The 17,165-nt window shown below is 48.0% G+C and overlaps 1 protein-coding gene across 3 annotated transcripts in view; it reads right to left on the reverse strand.

The window, feature by feature from the left end:
* APLF (aprataxin and PNKP like factor) overlaps positions 1 to 17,165 on the reverse strand; it is a 254,569-nt gene that overhangs the window by 232,102 nt on the left and 5,302 nt on the right. For all 3 annotated transcript variants that reach the window (XM_040430044.1, XM_040430043.1, XM_040430045.1), the window contains exon 2: positions 5,429 to 5,500. In XM_040430044.1, coding sequence (XP_040285978.1) covers positions 5,429 to 5,500 — 72 coding nt within the window. The remainder of the gene's footprint in view (positions 1 to 5,428; positions 5,501 to 17,165) is intronic.

Below are 17,165 nucleotides of genomic sequence, written 5' to 3' on the forward strand. Positions count from 1 at the left end.
GCATATAAAATCTGACAGCTCAAGTTCTGCACTAAATCTCCGCTGGAAAGATGGTATCTTATGCTTTCCACAGGAGGGATTCAGATTCTTGGTAAGCAGATGTCGAGTGTTCCCTCACCTCACATGGCTGACTGTCACAGCTGGACGCTGCTCGGATGACAGAATGCGCATTACGTTCTGCAAGGGCCATTTTATGAACATACTGTAATAATAAATAATATATATATATATATATAGCAAATCTGACATGTGTCACTTTATGTGGTAATAGCTTTGGAACGCATTTATTTATCCAAGCCATTCTGAGATTGTTTTCTCGTGACACATTGTACTTCATTATAGTCATAAACTTGAGTCAATATATTTTACCTTTATTAGTGGAAAAATCCCAAATTTACCAAAAATAGTGAAAAATTCCCAAATTTTTAAATTTTGATTTCTCTACTTTTATAATAGAGAGTGATACCTCATATAATAGTTATTACTTTACATTCCCCATATGTCTACTTCATGTTTGGATCATTTTGAAAATGACATTTTATTTTTGGGGGACGTTAGAAGGCTTAGAAGTTTGGAAGCAAATCTTGAAATCTTTCGGAAAAATTTCCAAAACCCACTTTTTAAGGACCAGTTCAGGTCTGAAGTCACTTTGTGAGGATTACATAATAGAAACCACCCAAAAATGACCCCATTTTAGAAACTACACCCCTCAAGGTATACAGAACTGATTTTACAAACTTTGTTAACCCTTTAGGTGTTCCACAAGAATAAATGGAAAATGGAGATGAAATTTCAGAATTTCACTTTTTTGGCAGATTTTACATTTTAATCCATTTTCTCCAGTAGCAAAGCAAGGGTTAACAGCCAAATAAAACTCAATATTTATTACCCTGATACTGCGGTTTACAGAAACACCCCACATGTGACTGTAAACTGCTGTACGGCCACACGGCAGGGCGCAGTAGGAAAGGAACGCCATATGGTTTTTGGCAGATTTAGCTGAACTGGTTTTTAGATGCCATGTCCCATTTGAAGCCCCCCTGATGCACCCCTACAGTAGAAACTCAAAAAAGTGACCACATTTTGGAAACTACGGGATAAGGTGCCAGTTTTATTGGTACTATTTTGGGGTACATATGATTTTTAATTGCTCTAGATTACGTTTTTTGTGAGGCAAGGTAACCAAAAAAATTGATGTTTTGGCACCGTTTTTATTTTTTATTTTTAACAACATTCATCTGACAGGGTAGATCATGTGCTATTTGTATAGAGCAGGTTGTTACGGACACAATGATATCAAATATGTCTACTTTCTATGATGTCTCCATTTTCTGAACGCCCTATTTTTTTTATTTTTCTGCCGATAGTCTTGTGCAGGGGCTCGTTTTTTGCAGTTGACGTTTTTATTGGTGCCAGCTATTGGCTGAAGCTGCACAGAGCGGTCATCAAGCACAGAAGGAAGTCTGTGAGGTGCTGCCAGAGAAAGGGGCGCTGTTTTGTCACCTTCTTCTGTAAAATGCAGCATTACTTTTTGCCTGTGGTGATATGGAAGTGAAGGGTACAGAGCACATTGGAAACTTGCATTTGGTGACCCACACTAGTCAGAGGCATTTAATAGTAATTATACAAAGGATAATTCCACATAAGACCATTAGTGAACATCTTCTTGTTATGTAGGATACTTTGACAAGAAACACAGTTTTAAAGGGAAAGTCTAACCCTGAAACAAAAGGTGGGTTTTAGTCATTAGAAAACCGGTTGTCTACTTTCACACTCGCGTTTTTGGCTTTCCGTTTGTGAGATCTGTTCAGGGCTCTTACAAGCGGTCCAAAACGGATCAGTTTGCATTCTAATGCATTCTGAATGGAAAAGGATCCTCTCAGAATGCATCAGTTTGCCCCAGTTCAGTCTCCATTCCGCTTTGGAGGCGGACACCAAAACGCTGCTTGCAGCGTTTTGCTGTCCGTCTGATGAAACTAAGCCAAACGGATCCGTCCTGACACACAATGTAAGTCAACGGGGACGGATCCGTTTTCACTGACACAATCTGGCACAACAGAAAACGGATCCGTCCTCTATTGACTTTCAATGGTGTTCATGACGGATCCGTCTTGGCTATGTTTAAGATAATACAAACAGATCTGTTCTGAACGGATGCAGACGGTTGTATTATCTGAACAGATCCGCACAAAACGCGAGTGTGAAAGTAGCCTAAAGGGCTGTTTCACACGAGCGGATGCCGTGCGTGACATCCGCTCCGTGAATGACAGCCAAGACCCGATGCACACTGCAGAGGCACGGAGCATTAACATGACTGATAATGCTCCGTGCCTCTATGTGATCTCTTTACTACGAAATCACAGTGAGATAAAGTTGTCACTGTGATTTCGTAGTAAAGAGATCACAGAGAGGCACGGAGCATTATCAGTCATGTTAATGCTCCGTGCTTCTGCTGTCTGCATCGGGTCTTGGCTGTCATTCACGGAGCGGATGTCACGCACGGCATCCGCTCGTGTGAAACAGCCCAAACTGTTTCTTAAAGAGAGTCTGTCACCTCCAAAATCAGTTTCATAGTAAGCATACCGCCATATAGAATAGGTGCCCCAAAATATAACCACACCATCTGGTGCTATAATCCTAAGAAAACCTCCTTTTTAGTTTTATGCTAATAAGGTTTTCGGTGCACCGTGGGTGGGATCTCTTCCGTTCATTGTTCCTGGCTTCCTTTGTGTCATCGCTACCAGATCTGAAATCTCAGGGACTGTTAAAGGGGTTCTGCACTTTGTTTTAACTGATGATCTATCCTCTGGATAGATCATCAGCATCTGATCGGCGGGGGTCCGACACCCGGGACCCCCGCTGATCAGCTGTTTGAGAAGGCAGCGGCGCTCCAGCAGCGCCGCGGCCTTCTCACTGTTTACCGCTGGCCCAGTGACGTCAAGACTTGTATCAACTAGCGTGGGCGGGGCTAAGCTCTGTTCTCTTGAATGGAGCTTAGCCCCGCCCACGCTAGTTGATACTAGTCGTGACGTCACTGGGCCTGCGGTAAACAGTGAGAAGGCCACGGCACTACTGGAGCGCAGCTGCCTTCTCAAACAGCTGATCAGCGGGGGTCCCAGGTGTCGGACCCCCCACTGATCAGAAGCTGATGATCTATCCAGAGGATAGATCATCAGTTAAAACAAAGTGCAGAAGCCCTTTAAAGAGGGGGAGGTCTGGACGGCATTACTGACAAAGTGATGGTGCACCAAACAGAGCGGCCTCACCCATGATGTGCAACTTATTGGCAGAAAACTAAAAAGAAGCATTTCCCAGAGCACCTACCTTACATGGCGGTATTCTTACTCTGAATGCGATTTTGGAGGTGATAGATTCCCATTAATATACGTTTTCAAGCAGGCAGATATTGTTTGTTCCTCATACAGAGTTTCAGATTCCCTGCACAGACCAAAAGTTAAAGGGGTTGTGCAGTGGCGTCATAGCGATGATCTTTTCTCAGGATAGGTCATCCTTATCATACTGGCTGGGGTCTGTCTCCCAGAATCCCCACCAATTAGCTGTTTGAAGGGGTCACGGTGCTTCCACTTCAAAGTTTACTTGTACACTGTCTCCTCTGTAGTCAATCAGAAGGAGTGGCGGGAGTCAGACTCCTGGAAAGTACCGCTAAGTATTGCAGTTTTTTCTAGCCTGCAGTACCTTTCTGCCAAATGCAGAATGCAGTCCTAACTAGTACTGATAACTACTCTATAATGTCTAATAAACTTATGAGGACTAGACCATGTTGCTGTTTTACAGATTTTCTCAATTGAAGCATCTGCCCTTTCCGCCCAAGATGAGAAAATAGAATGCGTTGAATGGGCTTTAAAGGGCTTCTGTCACCCCCCAAAAGTCATTTTTCATTTTTGGGCTAATTAAAATCCTTATAGTGCGATTATTCAATATATAGGGCTCTTACCTTTTTCTGTGGCTTAGTTTCTTTAAAAAACGCACTTTTATAATATGTTAATTACCTCGCTACCAGCAAGTAGGGCGGTTACTTGCTGGTAGCCGCCGCATCCTCCGTTCAAAAAAACGCCCCCTCCTCCTGATGATTGACAGGGTCAGCGAGCGCTCTCCTCCTCCGGCTGGCCCTGTCTGCAATTCAAATCCCGCGCCTGCGCCTTACGTGTCTTCATTCGGCGCAGGCGCTCTGAGAGAAGGACGCTCGCTTCCTCAGCACTTCCTCAGTGCGCCTGCGCCGATGACGTCTTCTCTTTCGGGTTTAGAGGTGATGTCATCGGCGCAGGGACACTGAGGGAGTGGTGAGGAAGCGAGCGTCCTTCTCTCAGAGCGCCTGCGCCGAATGAAGACACGTAAGGCGCAGGCGCAGGATTTGAGTTGCAGACAGGGCCAGCCGGAGGAGGAGAGCGCTCGCTGGCCCTGTCAATCAACAGGAGGAGGGGGCGTTTTTTGGAAAGGAGGATGCGGCGGCTACCAGCAAGTAACCGCCCTACTTGCTGGTAGCGAGGTAATTAACATATTATAAAAGTGTGTTTTTTAAAGAAACTAAACAGAAAAAGGTAAGAGCCCTATATATTGAATAATCGCACTATAAGGATTTTAATTAGCCTAAAAATGAAAAATTACTTTTGGGGGGTGACAGAAACCCTTTAATAAAATTTGGGAGGTTCTTTGTGCAACACCTTATAAGCTTCAGATACTGCAGCTTTTATCCATTTGGCCAGGGAACTTTTTGTCACTTTCTGACCCCCTATTTTTCCCCAAATATTGTATAAATAGAAAATCAATCAATCATTCTGAATGTTTTAGTAACCTCCAGATATTAAAGAATGGCTCTTCTAACATCCAACCTGTGGAATTTTTCTTCCCCCTCAGAACTTGGGTTCTCACAAAGTGAAGGAACAGAAATCTGCTCCAGTCTGTGAAAGTTGGTCACCACCTTTGGTAAAAAGGAATCATCGAGTCTAAATACAATCCTGTCAGGAAAAAGCCCAAAATAAGAAATTAAAAGAAATTAAAATACCACCCCTGTTTGCCTCCACAGACGCGGTCTCATAGCCTTGCCATGAGAAAAAAACCTCCCTCACCTGGAAGGTGTCATTTATTCTTCCTGAGCCTACCTGGTTAGAGGAGGGTCTCTCTCGTGGTAATGCCATCGTGGAGGGTGAAAGAGAAAAAAGGAAATTCATCAGCATAGAATATTGGCATTAAAATATGGGCATTCACTTTGAAGTGTCCCTGCACTCATAATGTCCGAAGGCTGAAACCAGGACTGGAACCTCCACAGAGAAGGTATGAGGGAAAGATCTGCACCTGTTCTGTGTTTAGAGCCGAACCTGGTTTGGGCTCAAAATCACTGACCAAAGACTGAGGCATAATACAAGCTAGCTCCATGCTCCTCATACCATCTGATCACCCCAGTACTCACTCCTTTGATGCGGAGCTTGTCATCCACCACCTCAAGTACAGCATGGCTCCTGGAGACTCTCTTATCTGCAATCTAAAGGAAACATAAAAGAACTCAAATAAGTGATACCAGAAATGTAAAAGGGGCACCTAAAGCTTTTCTCGAAGCACTGGAGATGCAGCGGCCCTTCTCAGAGTACTCTGCACTGACTCTGCTTTGCTTTTGCAGTGTGTGGAGTACAGATCCTGTATACTTTCTATGCTCCTCATGCTGTAAAAGCAAAGCAGAGCCGATGGTGTGGAGCGCTAGAAGGACCACCGCTGCTGGTTTAGTTACCCTATAACCATTATTTTATGTAAACCTGTACAAATACCTGAATAAATAAGTAATTACAGCAGTTTGACTAAAACTCAGTCTGTACACTAGTATAACACATGCCCCTCTAAAATAAAAATCTATTATTAATGATGTTGTCTCATGAAGAGACCCCTGTCCATACACCCTATTTGGGGGGGGGAGGGGGTGTTCCCCTACTTGGGGTCACCTTTAATGAGCCAGAACAAAGAACTGACCTACGTGAGCGACTCCCATTCTGGAACTGGGTATTGATCACTCTGGCGGGGTGTTTCCCAATAAACCAACCCAGCATAAGGGATAAGTATCTTATCGAGACTGATCACAAACGGGCCCCGAATTACCTGAAGGACTGGGGCAGCAGTCAAGCATGTGTGCCATTGCTTCATTCATTTTCTATGGGACTGCCCGAGCTACCCGGGCGCTGTACCCTACTATCTCCAGCAGGCTCACAGAGAATGAGGTCCAGACGCCCTAAGAAGCCATAGAAGGGCGGTTCTAACAGGGGCTGTCCAAAATGGACAACTCTATAGTCATCACGCAATGAACAGATTTGCAACTCTCCAATAAACCTTGTGTGTCACTATTTTCAGACCTATCGTTTAAAGGGGTTCTCTGAAAATTATTTAAAATGGCCGCCAGCAACCTGTCCTAGAATGTGAGCAGGACTGGGGGGGGGGTGAGGGGTCAGGGTCTCACTACACTGCTCTACAATAGATAGTAATGATGCCATCCTGCCTACGATATGCCATCATGGATGAGCAGCCTGACAGGAATACTCACCAATGTGTAGTTTAGGCAAGAGCCAGAACCGAATGTGTACCGAGGCCCCGACCCCCTAGGCAGCTCTGCCTGTGGAGGCAATTAGCCTTGCTCACATTCTAGGAGAGGCTACTGGTCAGGACAGGTTAATGTGCAAATTGTCTCGCAAAAAACAAGCCCTCAAACAGCTATGTCAATGGAAAAATGTATGGCTCCCGGGAGACTGGGGGTAAAAAAAACTAGAAAGCAGAAACGGAAAATTGCAAGCATTAAAAAGGTTGTCCAGTGTTTATATACTGATGACCTATCCTCCGGACAGATCAGCCCCCGGCACCCTCAACGATTAGACGTTTTTTTTGTTTTTTTTACAGTAGCCACCACCGGAAAATAACCGAGGACGGAGCCAGAAGCAGAAGGCCACTGCACAGTGGATGGAGGCTTCTCCTTCCGGCTCCATCCTCTGTTATTTTCTGGTGGCGGCTACTGCCAAAAACAGCTAATTGGTGTGTGTGGGGGGGTTCAGCTTAGTTCCCATTCACTTGAAGACGTCTTAAATACACCTACCTCTAAACATTGGACGGTGCCTTCTGCTTCCATTGCTGGACAGGACTGTCCGAAGGATAGGCCATCAATATCTAAATGCTGGGGTCACATCTCTACATGCAATAAGTCTTATAAACAGTTTCATAAAACAAATATGTACAATACATGCTGTACACTGCGGCATTTATGTTGTAAAGGATTAAGAAATCAAAAGGAATATCCTGCTGAGGTGGGTGCAACATGCTGCAGTGTACGGTACCAGGGTCGCTCCTGCTCTGCACACCTCATTCCGAAAATGCCATGCAGTAGCTGCCTCATCCATGAAGCCTGGAAGCGGAGCTGCCTAAGCCTACTTTCACACTTGCGTTAGAGGATTCCGGAAATCCGTATGCAAACAGATAGCATTTGTTTCCGGATGCGGATCCGTCTGACAAATGCATTGAAATACCAGATCCGTCTCTCTGGTGTCATCCGAAAAAACAGATCCGTTATAAAACATTTTCGCATTTTTAAAAGGTCTGCATATGCGCAGACCGGGAAACCGGATCAGTTTTTCTGGAACACTTGGTACCAGGTCCGGCATTAATACATTTCAATGGAAATTAATGCCGGATCTGGCATTCCGGCAAGTGCTCCGGAATTTTAGCCGTAGAAAATACCGTAGCATGCTGCAGTATTTTCTCTGGCCAAATACCGTAAGAGGGACTGAACTGAAGACATCCTGATGCATACTGAACGGAATGCTCTCCATTCAGAATGCATTAGGATAAAACTGAAGCATTTTTTTCGGGTATTGAGCCCCTAGGACGGAACTCAATACCGGAAATCTTTAACGCTAGTGTGAAAGTACCCTAATACCGGCACAGTGTGAGGACTGCATCATCTCCACTAGGGCTGCACGATATGGGAATTTTGTGCGATTGCGATTAGGGCCCTAAAAATTGCGATAACGATGTGCGATGCGATATTTTAAGGGAATTGTGCTAGAAGTCTATTTGCTTGGATTTTCCCATATGAGCCGCTGACGCGGCTGGGTATGACATAGTTATGGGGGATCTGTGGAGGGCGCTGTTATGTGGGGGATCTGTGGAGGACGCTGTTATGTGGAGGATCTGTGGAGGGCGCTGTTATGTGGGGGATCTGTGGATGGCGCTGTTATGTGGGGGATCTGTGGATGGCGCTGTTATGTGGGGGATCTGTGGAGGACGCTGTTATGTGGGGGATCTGTGGAGGACGCTGTTATGTGGGGGATCTGTGGAGGGCGCTGTTATGTGGGGGATCTGTGGAGGGCGCTGTTATGTGGGGGATCTGTGGAGGACGCTGTTATGTGGGAGATCTGTGGAGGACGCTGTTATGTGGGGGATCTGTGGATGGCGCTGTTATGTGGGGGATCTGTGGAGGGCGCTGTTATGTGGGGGATCTGTGGAGGACGCTGTTATGTGGGAGATCTGTGGAGGACGCTGTTATGTGGGAGATCTGTGGAGGACGCTGTTATGTGGGGGATCTGTGGAGGACGCTGTTATGTGGGGGATCTGTGGAGGGCGCTGTTATGTGAGGGATCTGTGGATGACGCACTGTTATGTGGGGGATCTGTGGATGACGCTGTTATGTGAGGGATCTGTGGATGGCGCTGTTATGTGGGGGATCTGTGGATGGCGCTGTTATGTGGGGGATCTGTGGATGGCGCTGTTATGTGGGGGATCTGTGGATGACGCTGTTATGTGGGGGATCTGTGGATGACGCTGTTATGTGGGGGATCTGCGGAGGGCGCTGTTATGTGGGGGATCTGCGGAGGAGGCTGTTATGTGGGGGACCTGCGGAGGGCGCTGTTATGGGGGGGACCTGCGGATGACGCTGTTATGGGGGAGACCTGCCGAGGGCGCTGTTATGGGGGAGATCTGCCGAGGGCACTGTTATGGGGGAGATCTGCCGAGGGCACTGTTATGGGGGAGATCTGCCGAGGGCACTGTTATGGGGGAGATCTGCCGAGGGCACTGTTATGGGGGAGATCTGCCGAGGGCACTGTTATGGGGGAGATCTGCCGAGGGCACTGTTATGGGGGAGATCTGCCGAGGGCACTGTTATGGGGGAGATCTGCCGAGGGCACTGTTATGGGGGAGATCTGCCGAGGGCACTGTTATGGGGGAGATCTGCCGAGGGCACTGTTATGGGGGAGATCTGCCGAGGGCACTGTTATGGGGGAGATCTGCCGAGGGCACTGTTATGGGGGAGATCTGCCGAGGGCACTGTTATGGGGGAGATCTGCCGAGGGCACTGTTATGGGGGAGATCTGCCGAGGGCACTGTTATGGGGGAGATCTGCCGAGGGCACTGTTATGGGGGAGATCTGCCGAGGGCACTGTTATGGGGGAGATCTGCCGAGGGCACTGTTATGGGGGAGATCTGCCGAGGGCACTGTTATGGGGGAGATCTGCCGAGGGCACTGTTATGGGGGAGATCTGCCGAGGGCACTGTTATGGGGGAGATCTGCCGAGGGCACTGTTATGGGGGAGATCTGCCGAGGGCACTGTTATGGGGGAGATCTGCCGAGGGCACTGTTATGGGGGAGATCTGCCGAGGGCACTGTTATGGGGGAGATCTGCCGAGGGCACTGTTATGGGGGAGATCTGCCGAGGGCACTGTTATGGGGGAGATCTGCCGAGGGCACTGTTATGGGGGAGATCTGCCGAGGGCACTGTTATGGGGGAGATCTGCCGAGGGCACTGTTATGGGGGAGATCTGCCGAGGGCACTGTTATGGGGGAGATCTGCCGAGGGCACTGTTATGGGGGAGATCTGCCGAGGGCACTGTTATGGGGGAGATCTGCCGAGGGCACTGTTATGGGGGAGATCTGCCGAGGGCACTGTTATGGGGGAGATCTGCCGAGGGCACTGTTATGGGGGAGATCTGCCGAGGGCACTGTTATGGGGGAGATCTGCCGAGGGCACTGTTATGGGGGAGATCTGCCGAGGGCACTGTTATGGGGGAGATCTGCCGAGGGCACTGTTATGGGGGAGATCTGCCGAGGGCACTGTTATGGGGGAGATCTGCCGAGGGCACTGTTATGGGGGAGATCTGCCGAGGGCACTGTTATGGGGGAGATCTGCCGAGGGCACTGTTATGGGGGAGATCTGCCGAGGGCACTGTTATGGGGGAGATCTGCCGAGGGCACTGTTATGGGGGAGATCTGCCGAGGGCACTGTTATGGGGGAGATCTGCCGAGGGCACTGTTATGGGGGAGATCTGCCGAGGGCACTGTTATGGGGGAGATCTGCCGAGGGCACTGTTATGGGGGAGATCTGCCGAGGGCACTGTTATGGGGGAGATCTGCCGAGGGCACTGTTATGGGGGAGATCTGCCGAGGGCACTGTTATGGGGGAGATCTGCCGAGGGCACTGTTATGGGGGAGATCTGCCGAGGGCACTGTTATGGGGGAGATCTGCCGAGGGCACTGTTATGGGGGAGATCTGCCGAGGGCACTGTTATGGGGGAGATCTGCCGAGGGCACTGTTATGGGGGAGATCTGCCGAGGGCACTGTTATGGGGGAGATCTGCCGAGGGCACTGTTATGGGGGAGATCTGCCGAGGGCACTGTTATGGGGGAGATCTGCCGAGGGCACTGTTATGGGGGAGATCTGCCGAGGGCACTGTTATGGGGGAGATCTGCCGAGGGCACTGTTATGGGGGAGATCTGCCGAGGGCACTGTTATGGGGGAGATCTGCCGAGGGCACTGTTATGGGGGAGATCTGCCGAGGGCACTGTTATGGGGGAGATCTGCCGAGGGCACTGTTATGGGGGAGATCTGCCGAGGGCACTGTTATGGGGGAGATCTGCCGAGGGCACTGTTATGGGGGAGATCTGCCGAGGGCACTGTTATGGGGGACCTGCGGAGGGCACTGTTATGGGGGACCTGCGGAGGGCACTGTTATGGGGGACCTGCGGAGGGCACTGTTATGGAAGACCTGCGGAGGGCACTGTTATGGGGGACCTGCGGAGGGCACTGTTATGGGGGACCTGCGGAGGGCACTGTTATGGGGGACCTGCGGAGGGCACTGTTATGGGGGACCTGCGGAGGGCACTGTTATGGGGGACCTGCGGAGGGCACTGTTATGGGGGACCTGCGGAGGGCACTGTTATGGGGGACCTGCGGAGGGCACTGTTATGGGGGACCTGCGGAGGGCACTGTTATAGGGGATGTGTGCTATGACACATGGGGCCACGAGGGGGGCCAGCATAAGACACACATATAGCATCTTATGCTGGTCCCCCTCATGGCCCCATGTGTCCCTTCATGTGTTAACTCTCCTATTCATAAAATGGCCAGCCTCTGTACTTTCACTATGAATGCACTCACACTGCAGAGAGCGGCAGAGAGCGAGCCGGCCGGCGCGTGACTGACGTCACTGGCACGCTCCTCCCACTTAATTCAGGAAGCAGGAGCGTGACTAAGTGACGTCAGTCCCGCGCCGGCCGGCTGCCTCGCTCGCTCCCGCTCGTCGCTGCAGTGCATGCATTCATTGTAAAAGTAAGTACAGAGGCTGTAATAGGACAGAGGACTTTTTTTTTATCAATAGGGGCCCCTTCATATACAATAATCGCGGCATTTTCGGCTCGGCCGAATCGCCAAACCGCATTTGCCGATTATCGCGATTCGATTACTTTTGCGATATATCGTGCAGCCCTAATCTCCACCATCTGAAATGGATTTCTGTGCTGTTAAGGAGCAGAGTTCCCGCACAGATTCTCATTACTGCCTACAGAAAGTGTCCATCATGATAGATCAACCATATAAATGTGCATCCCTCAGCTATTCATCCCCAAAGAAAGCAGAATATTATTAGAGGATTACGGTGTTTCCGCATATGATAATGAAGAAGCTTTCCTCTGTTCTGTGTGTGCAGGCATTAAATCCTCCACCTCAAGACGCACGCTGAATATTTTACGGCATCAAATGTCCAAAGGAGATGCCATAAATGTCTTACAGATGCAGCTCCGGCTCAGATGTACGGTACGTTAGGCCTGTACACATTTATATACAGGGTCGATAAAAATCAATGATTTTTTATTTTTTTTAAATAAAATACTTTTTGAGGAAAAATATATTACCATCCAAAGGTTATTCCATCATGAAATAAAGATTCGTTTTTTAATTATGTAGAATAAGGCTGTACGTAGACTCCCATATTGTTGAATGGATTAGGCAGTGGCCGAGGGACAGACAACAGAGGGTTGTAGTCAATGGAGTATATTCAGACCAAGGTCTTGTTACCAGTGGGGTACCTCAGGGATCTGTTCTGGGACCCATATTGTTTAATATATATTGCAGAAGGCCTCGATGGTAAGGTGTGTCTTTTTTATGATGACACAAATATTTGTAACAGGGTTGATGTTCCTGGAGGGATACACCAAATGGAAAAGGATTTAGGAAAACTAGAGGAATGGTCAAAAATCTGGCAATTAAAATTTAATGTTGATAAGTGCAAGATAATGCACCTGGGGCATAAAAACCCAAGAGCAGAATATAAAATCAGTGATACAGTCCTAACCGCAGTATCTGAGGAAAGGGATTTAGGGGTCATTATTTCAGAAGACTTAAAGGTAGGCAGACAATGTCATAGAGCAGCAGGAAATGCCAGCAGAATGCTTAGGTGTATAGGGATAGGCATTACCAGTAGAAAGAGGGAGGTGCTCATGCCGCTCTACAGAGCACTAGTGAGACCTCATTTGGAGTATTGCGCTCAGTACTGGAGACCATGGGCCAGATTTATCATTACTCTGACAGCTCACTCCACTTTCACATATGGCTAAAGTCAGATTTATGATCGGCCCTTTAAGACTGTAATAAATGTGGTTTGACGGTAGCAGTTTGTCAGTAAGCAGCTTTACAAAAGTCGCACATCTTTACTAAAAGTCGCACGTTTTTACAAAAAAGTCGCATGTTCTATTAAAAAGTCTCATAAGATAAGCATGGTCCTCACTGGAGTGAAATTGCGCATTTTTTTGGGACTTTTTTGCGACTTTTTAAATAGTCCCAATAGTAAATCTGTCTAGAGATTCATTTACATAAGAAAAACGCTCACTTTCAGAAAACTGGCGAGCATAGTGCAGAGCAGAAAAAAGTCGCAAATTTGTGCGCAGTTTTAGCATATGCGCATTTTTTTGCGACTTTTTCACTCCATTATTCTGACTTGAGCTAATGATAAATCTGGCCCCATATCTCCAGAAGGATATTGATACTTTGGAGAGAGTTCAGAGAAGAGCTACTAAACTGGTACATGGATTGCAGGATAAAACTTACCAGGAAAGATTAAACGACCTTAACATGTATAGCTTGGAAGAAAGACGAGACAGAGGGGATATGATAGAAACTTTTAAATACATAAAGGGAATCAACAAGGTAAAAGAGGAGAGAATATTTAAAAGAAGAAACATTGCTACAAGAGGACATAGTTTGAAATTAGAGGGGCAAAGGTTTAAAAGTAATATCAGGAAGTATTACTTTACTGAGAGAGTAGTGGATGCATGGAATAGCCTTCCTGCAGAAGTGGTAGCTGCAAATACAGTGAAGGGGTTTAAGCATGCATGGGATAGGCATAAGGCCATCCTTCATATAAGATAGGGCCAGGGGCTATCCATAGGACTCAGTATATTGGGCAGACTAGATGGGCCAAATGGTTCTTATCTGCCGACACATTCTATGTTTCTAGATGTGTAATTTTTTGGGTAAATAAATTCCATTAATCCATTCACAATGTCCGGCTCTTCCAGAGGTTTTTGTAAGATTATTGGGCAGGTTCCCTAAGGCTACATTCACACAGTTTCGCACAAAATTGGGCCGATCTAACAGTGACAAGGTGGCTTCTTACAGACAGGACCCTAAGCTATCAGACTTGCCTCTCGTGAAATTTTGGCCTACACAATTCAGGGCAATGTAGAATCCAGCTGGTAGATGGGCACAACACAATTTTGATCAAAAATGTGCGCAAAGAGTATCTAATTTTCACAGTATAGCAGTGATACAGTTTACATTTATTCATGTTTCCAGCTTTTGCATCTGTCTTTGTGCTGCTCCTTGTAGTCCTTGTTTGCTTTTACATTGCAGTCATGGGGGTCAATGGTGAGCACCTAACTTTTTTTGGAGGTGCTGGTCTTCTTTTTGCATTTACCAATGTCTTTACGCCACAATAGTAGTGCAAAAAACGTCACAAATTATGGCGCACCAATATATGCAGCATAATTTGCAAGTTTTTTATCTCCTCAACACTTTTCTTAAGTGGTGAGAAAGGGGGGCAGGGCTCCAGATGGCGACCAAAATGGTCGCCAATGCGACTTAGAATTTACAAATGGCGACAAGACTTTTTAGTCTTGTCGCCATTTGCGACTAGAGCCTCTCTGCCGTTGAATACAGCGGCGGGGCACAGGAGATGCTAGTTCTCTGCCCCGCCGCCGATGTTCTCCTCAGCAGCACAGTGGAGAAGGAGTCTCTCCCTCCCCCCTGTGCTGCTGCCGCCAATAAGAAGAGAGACAGGAGGAGGAGGGGAGGGGCTGTGGTCTCTGCGCCACCAATGAAGATAACTGACCTGTTAATACAAATACAGGAGGCGGGTGCCGGAATCAAATAGCCCGCACCCGACCTCTATGACAGGAAGCTGCGATCAGCGGCAGTTAACCCTTCAGGTGCGGTACCTAAGGGGTTAACTGCCACTGATCGCAGCTCCCTGTCATAGAGGTCGGGTGCGGGCTATTTGATTCCGGCACCCGCCTCCTGTATTTGTATTAACAGGTCAGTTATCTTCATTGGTGGCGCAGTGCACCCCCCCCCCCCCCCCCCAACACCCCAGTATAATAAACATTGGTGACGCAGTGCGCCCCCCCCCCCCAACACCCCAGTACAATAAACATTGGTGGCGCAGTGCACCCCCCCCCCCCAACACCCCAGTACAATAAACATTGGTGGCGCAGTGCGCCCCCCCCAACACCCCAGTATAACAAACATTGGTGGTGCAGTGCGCCCCCCCAACACCCCAGTATAATAAACATTGGTGGCGCAGTGCGCACCTGTGGTGACGTCACTGAGCTAATGACATGGTCCATTACCATGGTGATGGATCATGGGATGTACCATGTGATGAGCACAGTGATGTCACCACAGGTCTTTTGACAGGTCCTGAAGAAAGAACAGGAGACCGGCTGCTACGCGATCAATTGGAGGTGGTGAGTTAATTTTATTTTATTTTTTTAACCCTCATTGGCACTGCCCACTGCGCCAGCGCCACCAATGTTTATTATACTGGGGTGTTGGGGGGGGGGGCACTGCACCACCAATGTTTATTATACTGGGGTGTTGGGGGGGGGGCACTGCACCACCAATGTTTATTATACTGGGGTGTTGGGGGGGGCACTGCACCACCAATGTTTATTATACTGGGGTGTTGGGGGGGGGTGCTGCACCACCAATGTTTATTATACTGGGGTGTTGGGGGGGCGCACTGCGCCACCAATGTTTATTATACTGGGGTGTTGGGGGGGGGCACTGCACCACCAATGTTTATTATACTGGGGTGTTGGGGGGGGCACTGCACCACCAATGTTTATTATACTGGGGTGTTGGGGGGGCACTGCACCACCAATGTTTATTATACTGGGGTGTTGGGGGGGGCACTGCACCACCAATGTTTATTATACTGGGGTGTTGGGGGGGCACTGCACCACCAATGTTTATTATACTGGGGTGTATATAATGTTTATTATACTGACCACCTACTAAGCATTCTGTATTAAAGAATGCTATTATTTTCCCTTATAACCATGTTATAAGGGAAAATAATACAGTGAATAGACTTTCATCCTAGTAACCTTGCTTGCGGATGCTTGCGATTTTCACGTAGCCCCATTAACTTCTATGGGGCCTGTGTTGCGTGAAAAACGCACAACATAGAGCATGCTGCGATTTTCACGCAACGCACAAGTGAAGCGTGAAAATCACAGCTCATGTGCACAGCCCCATAGAAGTGAATGGGTCCCGATTCAGTGCGGGTGCAATGCATTCACCACACGCATTGCACCCGCGTAGAAATCTCGCCCATGTGAAAGGGGTCTAAGGGTGAAAATGACAAGGGTTCCAGCCCCTAAGGGGGCTAATAGTAAGTAAAAAAACAAAAAAAACAAAAAAAAAACACTAAGGCTACTTTCACACTTGCGGCAGTGTGATCCGGCAAGCAGTTCTGTCATCGGAACTGCCTGCCGGATCCATTGATCTGGATGTGACTGAAAGCATTTGTGATGCGGATCCGGGATCTCCTCCTCCGGCCAGCCCTGTCTGCATTTCAAAAATCGCGCGCCTGTCTTGATTCGGCGTAGGCGCTCTGAGAGAAGGAGGCCCGCGTCCTCAACACTCCCTCAGTGCGCCTGCGCCGATGACGTCTTCTCTTTCGGTGACGTCATCGGCGCAGGCGAGCCTCCTTCTCTCAGAGCGCCTGTGCTGAATCAAGATAGGCGCGCGATTTTTGAAAAGAAGACAGGGCCAGTCGGAGGAGGAGATCCCGGCTGGCCCTGTCAATCAACAGGAGGAGGGGGCGGTTTTTTGCGGCTGCTACCAGCAAGTAGTAGACGCCCTACTTGCTGGTAGACAGGTAATTAGCATATTATAAAAGTATGTCTTTTGCCTTATCTACTGAACGAAAATTATTAATAACATAATGTATAGATATATTGCAGTATAGGGATTATAAGTACCCCAAAAAAAAACAAATGAGTTTAGTGGGGTGACAGAAGCCCTTTAATGCCAAGTGTTCCGGCAAAACGGATCCGGCATTGCAGTCTGCGCATGCTCAGATCGCAAAAAATGGAAAAAAAATAAATGCCAGATCCGTTTTTCCGGATGGCACCGGAGAGACGGATCCAGCATTTCAATGCATTTGTCATATGGATCAGGATCCTGATCAGTCTGACAAATGCTATCAGTTTGCCTGCCGGAATCCTCTTCCGCAAGTGTGAAAGTACCCTTATTTATTAGAAGGCACCTGCCTCTTAATAAGGGCTCATGCACACAAACTTATTTTCTTTCCGTGTCCGCTTTCTTGCATCCCATATGCAGAAC

The sequence above is a fragment of the Bufo bufo genome, chromosome 4, assembly GCF_905171765.1.
Source record: "Bufo bufo chromosome 4, aBufBuf1.1, whole genome shotgun sequence".
NCBI classification, from domain to species: domain Eukaryota; kingdom Metazoa; phylum Chordata; class Amphibia; order Anura; family Bufonidae; genus Bufo; species Bufo bufo.